Genomic DNA, 12419 nt, shown 5'->3' on the forward strand with positions numbered 1-12419 from the left:
TTCGTAAACTAAACGCATGGAGCAGGCTACAGGGGTGTTTTCGATATCAAGCTGGTTTTGAATTTTAAATAATAGTCAACCTCCACAGCCGCCACACTTTGAGCGCTATCTATGCCTTACCAGCCTGGACACATCAACTGTCTCTTTTGAGCCATCTTGTCTTCATCAAATGCACTGTCTGATAGAATCAGCTCCACATCTGGCGTCCTACAAACATCACAGGAACGACCGGCTCTCAGCAATATAAACACGGCAAACTGATAGTATTTTAGAGGTAATACACCATATCATTTTCTCTCACAGACTTGACCTCATCATCAGAAACAGAGCTGCTTTTTGGCACCCATGCCAATGCTGTATGATCATCCATACTCTACTTACATTTTCAATCCAAGGGTACATTTTTTTCCTTTTCGTTTTTTTATCACTATTTTGAGGAGTATCGCCTTCGCAGATTCACGGCGAGATAATCAGGAAGAGACAGATTCCACGCGTGAAACCGGTACGGGAAAAACTTTATAAGGCAGAGTGGGAAAGCCCCTGGGAAGCTGTCTTGTCAGACCGGTTGCAGAACCTTTTTTAAAAAGAATGAACATGACAGAAAATTTCTGGCACTGTATTCAGTTTCTTGTTAATCGGAGAGCTGTTTCCATTGCACCTTGTAATGATTTCCCCTACTGAATTTTCGTCCCATCCCAGCCACCTGCACCTAAGACTTCGAGAAGTAGACCTATACGATTTTCCGGTATAAGATTACACATGACTTTATTAACGTGTCAAGCAACAATCTAGCAATCTAGCAGAGGGGATTCCCACTGCCAATAGGGGACACCTAACTTTCTAAAATACAATCTAAAATACAAAACAAATTGATGATAACTCACTAACATACCAACTACTAAAACTCTATTCATAATTATCAAAATTCTAAAATCTTGTAATTAAAACCCTAATTACGAGTTGCAAAGGTAGCAGCTACTACATCCATCTAAGATGTTACTTAGATCAAGACTGCGTACCCGTTCATAATTTTGAAAGTGAATGAGCACTGAATGCTGCTAAACGTGTGCATGCAAGAAACAACCGTCAGAACCAAAACAAAGACAAGATAAATCGTTACCTCGTGACTTCTCCACCTTTGGCAAGAATAAATGCTGAATCAGGATTGCAAGCTCGAACAAGCTTCTGAATCAAACTTAGTTGATCATTCTGAAAACGAGAACAATCAAACCGTTACAGCAAAGGAAACACCTAAAATGTATAAACTACTATCGTTCCAGCTTTTTTAACTTTTGGGTGATTCTATACTCACCTGTGATTCCAGACAACTTGTGAAGACAACATTGTTGACCCAACCTGTTTGAATAGAGAAGGGTTTATTAAAGACAAAAAAGTTTAGCTAATAGCTCTGTGTGATTACATGTTCCGTAACTTCCTTCAAAAAGGGTCACAAAAAGGGAAGGAAACCAGTCTTTAATGAAGCCATCGAAAGTCTAAAAAATATCACCGACAAATTTCTGTATGGCTGTGGGACAGTAACAAAACCCTTAACTTAAAGAAAACGGCGTGTTTAATAATTCTTTCATTTATTTTCATCTATTTTTTTGAGGAGGGGTAGGTCACATTTTCCATAGTCAAAAGTGTAGGGCAGGGGAGAATCTCAAAAGAAGTAACAAGGAACAAAAACAAAACAAACAAACCTTGAGCACAGTGTTCCAGGAACTTTGGCAGGGTCAACCTGTTGAGAGTAACAACAACAGTGTGTCAAAGTTTGGGACAAACGTTCATTCACTAACTGTTTCCTAATTCGCTGGACAAACTGTAATTTCTTCCTCAACTTGCTTCTTGTAAAATGGCATTTTGGTGGGAGGTTTTGTATGCCGCGCATTGGTCATTACGGCAGTTTCAAGGAATCTGGTTATGTGATTCATAAAGATTGTGATTTTCTAGTGGAATTTGATGTACCATTGGTTCTTCCACTGATGCTAAGCATTGTTCACGTCCAGCTGTAGTAGACGCCGTATGTACCTGTTTTCCATGAAGCTATTCAGTGGATCCACACAGCAAGTCACGGCTCCTATCTTCAGACATTTGGCGACCTCAGCATCAGGGTGAGTCTTTATGGCCTGCACCACGTCTATCACATCAGTAAACCTTGGAATCAAACATGGCGCATTAGACTACAATGAAGGTAAGACAAACGACTGTTGGAGATGGAAGGTCAAAATGATGGTTTATGATAAGTACTTCATTCATTGCGTAGAATGGAAAGTAAAAAAAAAAATCAATCAGTTTTCACTCTTCTGCGTCTTCATATACATCTAGTCCTTCTAAACTGATTTGCAGTTTCTCTTTTCGCTCTGACAAAGGGCTAGCCGCTCGAAATGTCAGCTCTAAAACCTCCTAACGGTGGTTAAATCACCTTAGCAACTCAGTCAAGAGAAAACCGAATGTTCATTTCCACTCCCCCAACGATGCAGCCGCACATTTTCTTCAGAAACTAACCCCCATTAACATTTACCTACATTTGCAAACATTCATACATTGACACAAACATTACTGGTAACTCTGTAAAACCACAGGGTACTCAACCCTGCCATTCAGCAGCCAATCTAGAACATGTGGAACATATTTGCTGGTGTTGTTAACAGCCTTACCCTGGAGTAACAACAAGAACTCTAAGTCTTTTTCCACTGGCTGATAACCTTGTATGAAGGCGTCTCTGGCTTGACAGGGTGGCAGACAGAGAGTCTTGTAAAACTTCAGAAATAAAAAGAAATGAACAATGAGTTCTTTATTTACCAAAATGTTTCTCTTTAACACCCTCCTTCCAGTAAGCTCTCCTTCTAATGAACCCCTCCGACCTCTCACTTTCCTCTACCATCACATATTCCAGAGAAAATAATGGTACTCTGAACCACTTAATAATATTTGTCTCTATTCATAAGAGTAAAGATGTTGTTTCCTTGTCCTGAAATGTGCGGCATTCTGAGGCATCACATGAAAAATTTATCAAGGAGCATAGCAACATTACAAGAGCTTCGTTAGTTGCAGTTGGTGAACACCTCAAGGACGTGTTGTCGCAAAGGAAGATGACCCCCTCAAAAGGAGAATCAGAGAGGCCATTGAGGACCAGTGACAGGCGCACACTGTAAAATCGAGACAGCTGATATGAACTTCAAGAAACCACCTGGACATTGAAAGGGTATGATCTGTCTGTTTTAAAATTTGATAAGTTCAACTAGTTCGGGTGAACTAACAGAGTAATTTAACAAACTGAAAAAATGTTTCAACTTTTCCATTGTAAATGATGTTGCAGTTGGTGACAATGCCATTTAACTACACTTCCTCTAGAAGACAAAGAAGATAAGAATAAACTATACCTTTAGGATCAAATGGATCTGAATTATTGTCAGGTCTGTGCAAGATTATCCACCTATAGACAAAGAAACATGTACACCTTCAGTGTAACACAGAGGAAAAGACATTTTTCACACCGAACAAATCAAACAAATATGAGGTAAAAACATACTTGCTGTTCTCCTTGGCCAATGCTACGAGAGCTAGACACAGTGAGTCCTTTCCACTGCCTGGAACTCCAGTCAGAATGGTCAACAATAACTTAAAAGAAACAAAGGGTACATGAATATTGAACTGAACAACGCAATATTTATTTGCTACTGTAAATTGAACAACAAACCACTAAGAAGTTTTTCGGAATTTTGACTTCAGCTATTACTTAAGAAACATGCTGCAAGACAACAACTAAACACAATACCTCAAAATCATGTGACTGGCTGTCTTGAACAACTGGCTCGTTTCCTAGAAGCACTGGTAAATCCTCCGACTTGACAGGTTTGTCACTAAATGAACTACTCACAGCAAAGTGGCACATGAAACTGAAAGTACAAACAAAAACAAAGAATTAACTATTTGTTCATTCATTTGCTACTCTTAAAACCTCTCCTTGCCTTTTTAAATTTGGTAATAAGGCTTCAGCAGAAGAAAGATCCTGAATAGTGGCTGGACTCTGCAGGTGGAGCTGATTTTGTAACCATGAATGCCTGTAAAAAATGTAAAAACAAACAACTTCAAAGTCAGAATATAATTATTGTACAACATCAAATCAAATCAATAACTCCATTACACCTAGAGTTAGTTGTAACCCTCATAAAAAACTGAACTTTGAATAAAATCCATATTGTTTTTAATATTTTTATTAAGACCTATTAATTATTTACAGAATGGTGTAAAAAGATTCTACTCACTGTTCCTTTAAAGAATCAGGTAAATCTGCAGGCATTAAAACAAATATGAAAACAGTTAACTGCAAGAAACTAACACTGAATTTGGCATTAAATTGCAGTATGGCCTCCTTGAAAGTGTAATTGAAGGTTTAGTATCAAATGTCATCATAGACATGAAGTAAGACAAACAAACAAACAAACAAATCAACAAAATTAAAATTGCATATAAATCTTGGTTGCTATGACAGGCTAACCTGCTATAGTTTCAAAATGAGGGAAGCTGGACAGTTGATTTTCTTTCCAAAGATGTAGAACATCAGAGTAAAACTGCCTGTATATGTGTGACTGTGGAGCAAGGGCCAGAACCAAGATACTATGTTCATTTGTTAGGTAATGTGGAAGGTGCTCCTTGATACTAGCATGATAAGTCAGGATCAGAAGGGTTATGATGTTGGTGGAGCCCTGATGTAAATAAAATACTTTAGTATAAGAAATAAACACTTGTGTTTGTTAAGGTACAGTATTTGAAATTAATGTGACCTTTCAAATAAGTGCAATTTGAGAGAATCTCAAGTAATATCGCACATTCTATCAAGAAAGAGTATGTTGATGATTCAGGCAGTTTCCTACAACATTCAAAAGGCCAGGATGGGAGTAGGAAAATCAAGAATGTTAAAAGAAGAATTTTGACTCTGTAATGAATCATGGAAGATCCATCAAAACATGCCTTCAAATTAATAATTAATTTGAAGACATATTTTGATGGATCTTCCACGTTTTATTGAAGAGAGATGTTCTGTTTTTAAAAGCTATTTATTCAATAATTATCATCAAAATATGTTAAACAAAACAAGCTGTGGTTAAATTTTTAAGCGGCTAAGAACATGATTCAGAACTTGGGGGGGGGTGGGGGGGGGGGGCAGGGATGATAGGAATTAGCATCACAGAATTTATCAGACCATGTCATTAAGGTTGCAAAGATTAAAGGGGCAGTATCATGGGAAATCGATGGAAGATATCATGATTTTTGGCCAAAACTCACTAAATTTAAACTTTGAACACTGTGTTAGTTAATTTCTCAATCGCTAAGTTAAAGAAATATTAATAATGATACTAAGGTGAAAGGTTGAACCAAAATATAGTACGACAGGTGATTTTTAGTGCGTTACAACAGCGAAATTTGAAAACGTCCGCCAGACGTTTTCAAATTTGAACCCCTCTCTATCTTAGTCATCTGCCGGCGAAAATATCCTTGGATAGTTTTTTTGCATTCTGATAGTCTTTTAATGGAATTTTGTCATTATATCTTGGCTGCTATCAACCGGATAGCATCTTTCCGATTTTCGATGTGTTACTAAAAATAGCGTGGTACTGTCCCTTTAAGGCCACTTACATCAAGATATTTAATAATATTTTAATAAAATCTATTTAAAATGATCATGTCAATTTTATCACGATGGAACATACATTAATAGAGACCTTTATATTTATTTTAGTACAAGTTTTTCCAATAGAGTAAGAGTGCATGCGCATGAACCAGGGTCATTTAGACAGCCATCGTCATTTTACAAGTTTTTGTGAGAAACGCCATAGTGGCAAAAACAAGTCCTCAAAACATAGGTGATCTCATCTTTAAGAATCACAAAGGGGCTTAAAGCTATCATCATTCAAAACAAATGCATCAAGTTTGTTGCTCACAATGTGTAAAACTAAGTTTCCTGGGATATACTGTATCTCTTAGTACTTTGCTAAAACTTTAAGTCAAATCTCATGTCCGTACTTGTACTCGTACTAGAAATATCTAAAAGCCTCTACTTTTAAACCTAAAGAGCACAATAAATGGAATCATTACTATTCTGTGTAATATTATGTTACTTTTTAAGCTTGTTTTAACTGTACAGCATTTGAACTTGTAGGAAGTCTAATACCCCAGGCCTGATTTCCGTCATACAAGAATAATAATAAAATTATTGTCAAAAAATCAATCAATCAATACTTGCACCCTGTACTGTATTACCTTGTCATAAAACTGAACTTTTGACAGTTTGGAAAATGGCAGTAAAATAGCACCAAGTCTGGGATGAACAAACAGAAAGCCTTGTTCATATATGTATAGAGAACCTAAAAGGTAATAAAATGGATCATAAGCATTACTTACGAGTTGATTAAGATTGTTCTTGGAAAACACAGTTATAGAATAAACTCTTTGATTTTAATTAAAATTGACTAAAAAAAATATTGATGATAAACAAAAATAATTTTTGTGCAGAAGAGACTACCCCCACCCTCACACCTTGACCGAGATGAGAGGAAGCCATTACTATGTAACATACGTTTGGCTACTCATCTCCTGATACAATGCTTTTTCAGTTGGACAATAAAAATAATGTAATAATTAAGAAAGAGAACATTACAAAAGTACCCATTTTTTTAAATAAATTTGTAATAAACATCACCAAATATAATACCAACCTGTCTCCCATCTGTTCACTTGACTTAATATAAACACCTGGTTGCCACAAAGCAGTTGTCTGCCTAAAACTTCACTTTCTTCTTTTGACTGCAAAATAGAAACATTTGTTGCTTTTATTATTATATCAGTGAAGTATCAGTGAATTTTGTGGTCAATTGAATATTTTACAAAATAACCTGCAAAGAGACTCATCAGCTGAAATGCTGCAACATTTACTAAAATAAATATATATTCAAAATAAAAATTAATTTATACAAGGATTGACCCTGACTTTTAAAAATGTTTTAAGCAAAGTTTAATAAGTCACAAGCTGAATATCCAAACTCAATTAGTTTAAATATGTTTTGCACAAGGAGCTTTGACATTCATATGATAAGAAACAATACTCTCTTCTTACACTCACAGGAAACAAGTAGATTTTTCTCACTTAACCAACAACAGAAAAATTACACGAGGAAATGAGTCGGCAAGAAAGTGTTGCTGGCAAGCAACCCCGAGTGAAAAAGGAAAACATACTTAAAGGAGTATTAATTGTGCCTTCCTTAAGTCACATTTGACAAAAAAAATCACTGTGAACTTAAACTACATAATCAGATGTTGCATCATTACATCGTTTCACACCTTTGCTGAGGACTCCATCTGTTCTGATATCTGCTTTTCACTGCCTTCTCCCTTATAGAAAACAGAGCAAAAATTAACCATATGCATTAGGTTTCTTTAGACTATACTTTGGCAGCAACATCAGCACGAAGCAAGGTAAAACATGTTTGCCTGCTCACCTGCCATGAAACAAATCTAGGAATGTTTTCTGTCAGGAATACAAATGAGCTGCTCCATACACTAGGGCTTTCTGCAAATATGAAATGCAGTAAAAAAAAAAAAAATAAATAAATAAATAAAATTAACTCATAAAATACTCCATATTTTATTTCTATTTCTTTGTCTGACACTTAAAGAAATAAAGGCAGTTATCTCCAAAAACAACAAGAGCTATGTCTTGCCCATATCACACACTGGTTGACAGAGTACATCTATAAACTCACATCAGTCATTGGTATGGTACATGAACATGCACTTTGCTCCCAATTACCTGGTACAAGTGTCCTGACAGCTGAGTCTAGAAATGTTTCACCAAATACCACAGAACCCAAGGTACGCCCTGGGTGCTCTATGCTTGGTACATCATATAAATAAAGACACACCTAAAAGAAAGAAATTATTAAAGTGAACAGTCTTCTTCACATGCGCACTTCATTTGAAACTGAATACAAAGAAATTGAAGGGGCGATATCATCTATCTTAAGGAACACTTTCAAAACCCAAGAGGCAAATATCAAATATCAGGGATACTAGTGCACTGAAACTATCATGTTTTAACAAGTATGATGGAGGAAGGAAATGGCCCTATTGCAATATGAAAAAGTCGAGCTAACTTTTTCAAGTTCTCCCCTTGTGACTTAGATACATTTGGCAAAATGTGATTGTGGTCTATTCTTCCTCTGAAAATTTATTTGATATTTAAGGTGGCTTACTACAGTTTTTCCGAGACTTAGTAGCGCGCTATGATAACCTGCCACACATCAGTATTTGTCGCGCATGCAAAAATGATGCAAGTAACCTCAAGAAGCAACAAAAACCACTTCAGCACTTGAAAGGCGTCAAATCTCTTTGGTATATCTAGCGATAGTTTCAAAACTCCGTTCAAACATGTAATCAAGCCTAGGGCCAAAAAATATGGCAAAAAAGTTTGATAAACATTCGGTAAAAGAGCTCTAATTTACGGTACCTTTCTCCCACGCGATACACGAGCGCGCGCTTAAATAAAGGGCATGCGCAATTCAATTCTTGTCCGAGGTTGTAAAAACCTGTCTTTGATTGAGCTTGAGCTTGAAAACTTACCGTACAACTTATGATGAAATTTTCACGGTTGATTTGTTTGGGTGAATCACGTTTGGAGCCAAAATTTTTGAAAAATCTGTAAGACAGATTTTGAGCTATTTTTGATTTCACATTCTCTTAGTTTGCACAAAAACTGTCTTACAGATTTTTATTTTACTTTGCATGAATGTTAAATCAGACCCAATTTCTTATTCCTGAAATTTTCAGGTGGGGTCATACGGGTAGAATTTGAGAAAAACGTGACTTAACCTACTAGTGCCCAGTCTCTCATTGGATACTCGGTTGCTCATGTTGGCTATTTGTTGACGTTTAATTGTTCAAATTTCACATAGAATCGTAAAAGACTTAAGCAAACAGTAAATAGTGAAGGGAAAAACAGCTTGGAACCTTTTTTAAAAGAGTTAAAGGTTGTGCCCTTATACTCCATTAAAACTGTAGTAAGCCACCTTAAACTGGCTTAGAGGTGCAACATGTGTGACCAAGGATTGAGTTTGACTTTTATTTGCCTTTGTCTCAGATTATGGTAATGAATACTGCACAAAGGAAAATAAAAATTAAACTGGTCTGAAAAAATTTATAACCAAAAAAATACCAAAATAAAGGAAAATCCCCAAGACAAGGCACCTTCAATGCACGCATGTGTTTCCACAACATCAGTGAAATTTACTACATTTTTTAATAAATATAATAAACAATATTAAGCATACTCTTTTTATGGCAGAAAGTGGTTTATCATCTTGAAGACTGGCACTCCTAAAAGAAGCAAGAAAAACACACCATGACATACTCCAGTTTGTCTTAGACATGGGAGCATATAGTATATTAATATTACCATCTAATCAAAACCTTGTTGAATGATTTTCTCTTGGTTGTAAATAAGGATCTCTCTTAAGGGACCTTCACACAACAAACTAAAGTTTTATTTTCCCAACTTGGGATTCATAGGCACCGACTGGCAAATGTGAATGTGGTAGAAACAGTTGGCAATGACGTCTTGTCAAACTGTTAACAGCAAATATAAAGTCTCTAAACTTGTCAACTATCTCAACAACTTTTGCAGTTGCTAGAATCACATTTGAAACACTCAAACAGAAGAGAAAAGGATAATGACAGAATTGCTGTCAAACTCAAATCTGAGCCATAACTGGTTTATGGAGGTTTGCTCTGTGAAAGCCAAGGTTTAGCAACCTTTTTGGAATATGACATGCATTTCCCAACTTTAGTATGCTGTGTGAAGGTGCCTTCTATTAAGCGACAAGTTGTTCATTGTATTTTTCAGTTAAATCCCTGCACTTGAAGTGACCAATTCTGCCAGCATTTTGGGCTGTCACTAACAAGAGGTTTGGCTAAATCATGTTACCCTTAAAGCCCCAGTATCAAAATGAATATTCCCCTTGCTTTTCGTACACATTCCTTATGGTACAATAATAATAATAATAATAATAATAATAATAATAATAATAATAATAATAATTTATTATTCTTATATAAACACCAATGAAATACCAGGTGAGCTTTCGCACAAAAACATGTTATCTTCACATGTGAAAAGATCACTGCTACTATGGTTACATAATAAATCGTGCCTTTCGCATGATTTGGTATTTCATTGGTGTTTATATAATAAACAGAACATTACATGGCCACTTGGAGATAATTTTATGAGATTTCTCCTCAAGTGTTGAAAAATATTTCACGAGTGAGCGCAGTGAATTTTTCAACACTTGAAGAGAAATTTTGTATCTCCGCGCGGGCCTTGTAATCCTCTATTTATTCTATGACTTGAACATCACAATATTTTATCTTTGGTGATCATTTTCTTCATTCTCATAACCTGTATGTTTGATCAAACAGTGATATTGTAAGGAAAAAATTACATGCTGGTCACAAGGTATACCTTCCAACAGCATCACAAGCTTCAATAGAAAATTCCACATTGCTGGATAAAAACGATGATTTCACTTCAATATTTCTTTCCTTCAAACCAGATTGAAGCTCTGATAGAACAGTTGAAAAACTCTAAAATTGAAAGAAACAGATAAAATATAATTTAAATCAATAAATAAGTTTGGTTGTGCCAAGGGGCCAACCATCAGAAATCTTGGGAGTGATCACAACAAAAAGAACTGCACAAGGAAAAATTGACAATTCTTCTGTCAGCAAAAGTGTCAGTGCCAAGACATGAGAGAATTTATCCAGAACCCTTGAGTTATGATTGCAGAAATGTGTTTTTACCTTTTGTTTGTTAAATGTATTTGAAAATGTATTGACTCCCTTCTCAACAGCATTGATTGCAAGGAGGTAAAGATTCATCAACAAACTGAAAAAAAAAATGAAAGACAAAAATGTCTGAATCAACAATTTTGTACAACTGAATTTTGACCAATATGAATGGAAGGCAGGGTGCAAAAAGTCTGACCCAAGTAAATTTTTTGGTTGATTTTTTATTTGTGTGATTTTCCACAATTTTAGCAGTTAACAGGTACGTCTAAAATTCATTGGCAAAACATTGCCTCTTATTTTATTTGTCCAATTAAGGCATCATTTTGGAGAAAATTCTATGAATTCATGCAACCTGATTTCTTTCACTATTTCTTTAACAACGACATTGGATCTTCAATTAAAAACAAAGGAAATCATTAATTTGAGTTGTGTTTTGTAAACAAAACTAAAGAAGGGTAGCACAGTGGCATTTATACCACACTATGGTCAAATCCTGGGGAAAAATGGGGCTAGTTGTCTTGAATGAAATTGTACGCTACATGTACATGTTGTGGCTCAATTCTATTTCTGGTTTAAATTTTTTTAAACCAGTTTATTTTTTATTTTCCCTTTGTGCACTATTTATTTCCATGCACCTGTAGAGTGATGTTCATAAAATTAAGGGTTCAAGTTTTCCATTACATTTTTATACAAACAACTGTACAGCAATGTACCTTAAGTCCTTACTATGCCCTGCAGTTGATGACTGCTTCCCTGTATCACCAAGTGATACTGGTACAAATCCATTTTCCAGAAAGTATGTTCTTGCACATGCTAATGTCCCTTTAGGCTCCACAGCAAAACAGACCTAGAAGACAACACAAAATGGTCTGTCCTGGCAGTTGCTTACATTGAGGCAATTTTCTGCACTTGCTGCAATTTAATCAGGGCTTCTGATATCATGCGATGTTACGATTTCGCATAACTGGCCTAAAATCGCAACAAATCGCATAATTCATGAAAAATCGCAGAATTTGTACAAAATCGCACAATTTAAGAAAAAAAGAGCAAAAATCTTGCTTTGTGTTAAGTTCTCCGATAATTTAAGCGTTATCTCAAGGAGTTTTTTCTTTCAAAAGGCGTCAAAAATCACCTGGAAGCGTTCGTTTGTTGATTAAGCGAACAAACAGGCATTCTGTGCTTCATTTTACATGCTGGGGACCTGGTGCTGGTTTTCAATATTAAACAAGAATAGCCCAGAATAAACAATCTTTTATGTAAAATTATACACCAATCACAATCATTGGTATATTTTTAAGATGTCATTTGATCCCTTCATACTTGCGATGTAGGTATTGGCGTGAAAACTGCTTGATAGTCGCTTGCAATATGTAGTTATTTTGTTTTAATAATATTTATTGAAACAAACATCCTTATCATGGAGAAGTTTGTTGTTAAAACGCTGAGCGCTTCTTCGCAGGAGAAAAAAAAAGATTGCACCTTCCTGTAAATATTTCGGCAAAAGAAAGGGCAAGAAAGTACCCGAAGGAACGTTTCATGTTGACCATGGTCTGTTGTTTACGCTGCGAGCAGTGTCT

At 35.8% G+C, this 12419-nt stretch overlaps 1 protein-coding gene across 2 annotated transcripts in view; it reads right to left on the reverse strand.

Moving 5' to 3' along the window:
• The window catches only part of LOC146464910 (dynein axonemal assembly factor 9-like), a 39845-nt gene that overhangs the window by 4412 nt on the left and 23014 nt on the right, over positions 1–12419 (reverse strand). The window contains exons 15-35 of one of the 2 annotated variants that reach the window (XM_085129190.1): positions 11556–11689; positions 10855–10939; positions 10517–10638; positions 9327–9372; positions 7811–7922; positions 7500–7570; positions 7342–7392; positions 6720–6807; positions 6265–6368; positions 4502–4709; positions 4269–4293; positions 3972–4064; positions 3779–3899; positions 3533–3621; positions 3384–3436; positions 2658–2760; positions 2029–2154; positions 1701–1738; positions 1313–1356; positions 1121–1209; positions 121–207 (exon numbers count right to left, since the gene is read on the reverse strand). In XM_085129190.1, the coding sequence (XP_084985316.1) occupies positions 121–207; positions 1121–1209; positions 1313–1356; positions 1701–1738; positions 2029–2154; positions 2658–2760; positions 3384–3436; positions 3533–3621; positions 3779–3899; positions 3972–4064; positions 4269–4293; positions 4502–4709; positions 6265–6368; positions 6720–6807; positions 7342–7392; positions 7500–7570; positions 7811–7922; positions 9327–9372; positions 10517–10638; positions 10855–10939; positions 11556–11689 (1889 nt within the window). Of the gene's footprint in view, positions 1–120; positions 208–1120; positions 1210–1312; positions 1357–1700; positions 1739–2028; positions 2155–2657; positions 2761–3383; positions 3437–3532; positions 3622–3778; positions 3900–3971; positions 4090–4268; positions 4294–4501; positions 4710–6264; positions 6369–6719; positions 6808–7341; positions 7393–7499; positions 7571–7810; positions 7923–9326; positions 9373–10516; positions 10639–10854; positions 10940–11555; positions 11690–12419 lie in introns of both variants that reach the window. The other variant, XM_085129191.1, reaches the window with a different exon arrangement.

This window comes from Pavona decussata, unplaced genomic scaffold, assembly GCF_977016875.1.
Source record: "Pavona decussata unplaced genomic scaffold, jaPavDecu1.1 SCAFFOLD_161, whole genome shotgun sequence".
Classification (NCBI taxonomy): domain Eukaryota; kingdom Metazoa; phylum Cnidaria; class Anthozoa; order Scleractinia; family Agariciidae; genus Pavona; species Pavona decussata.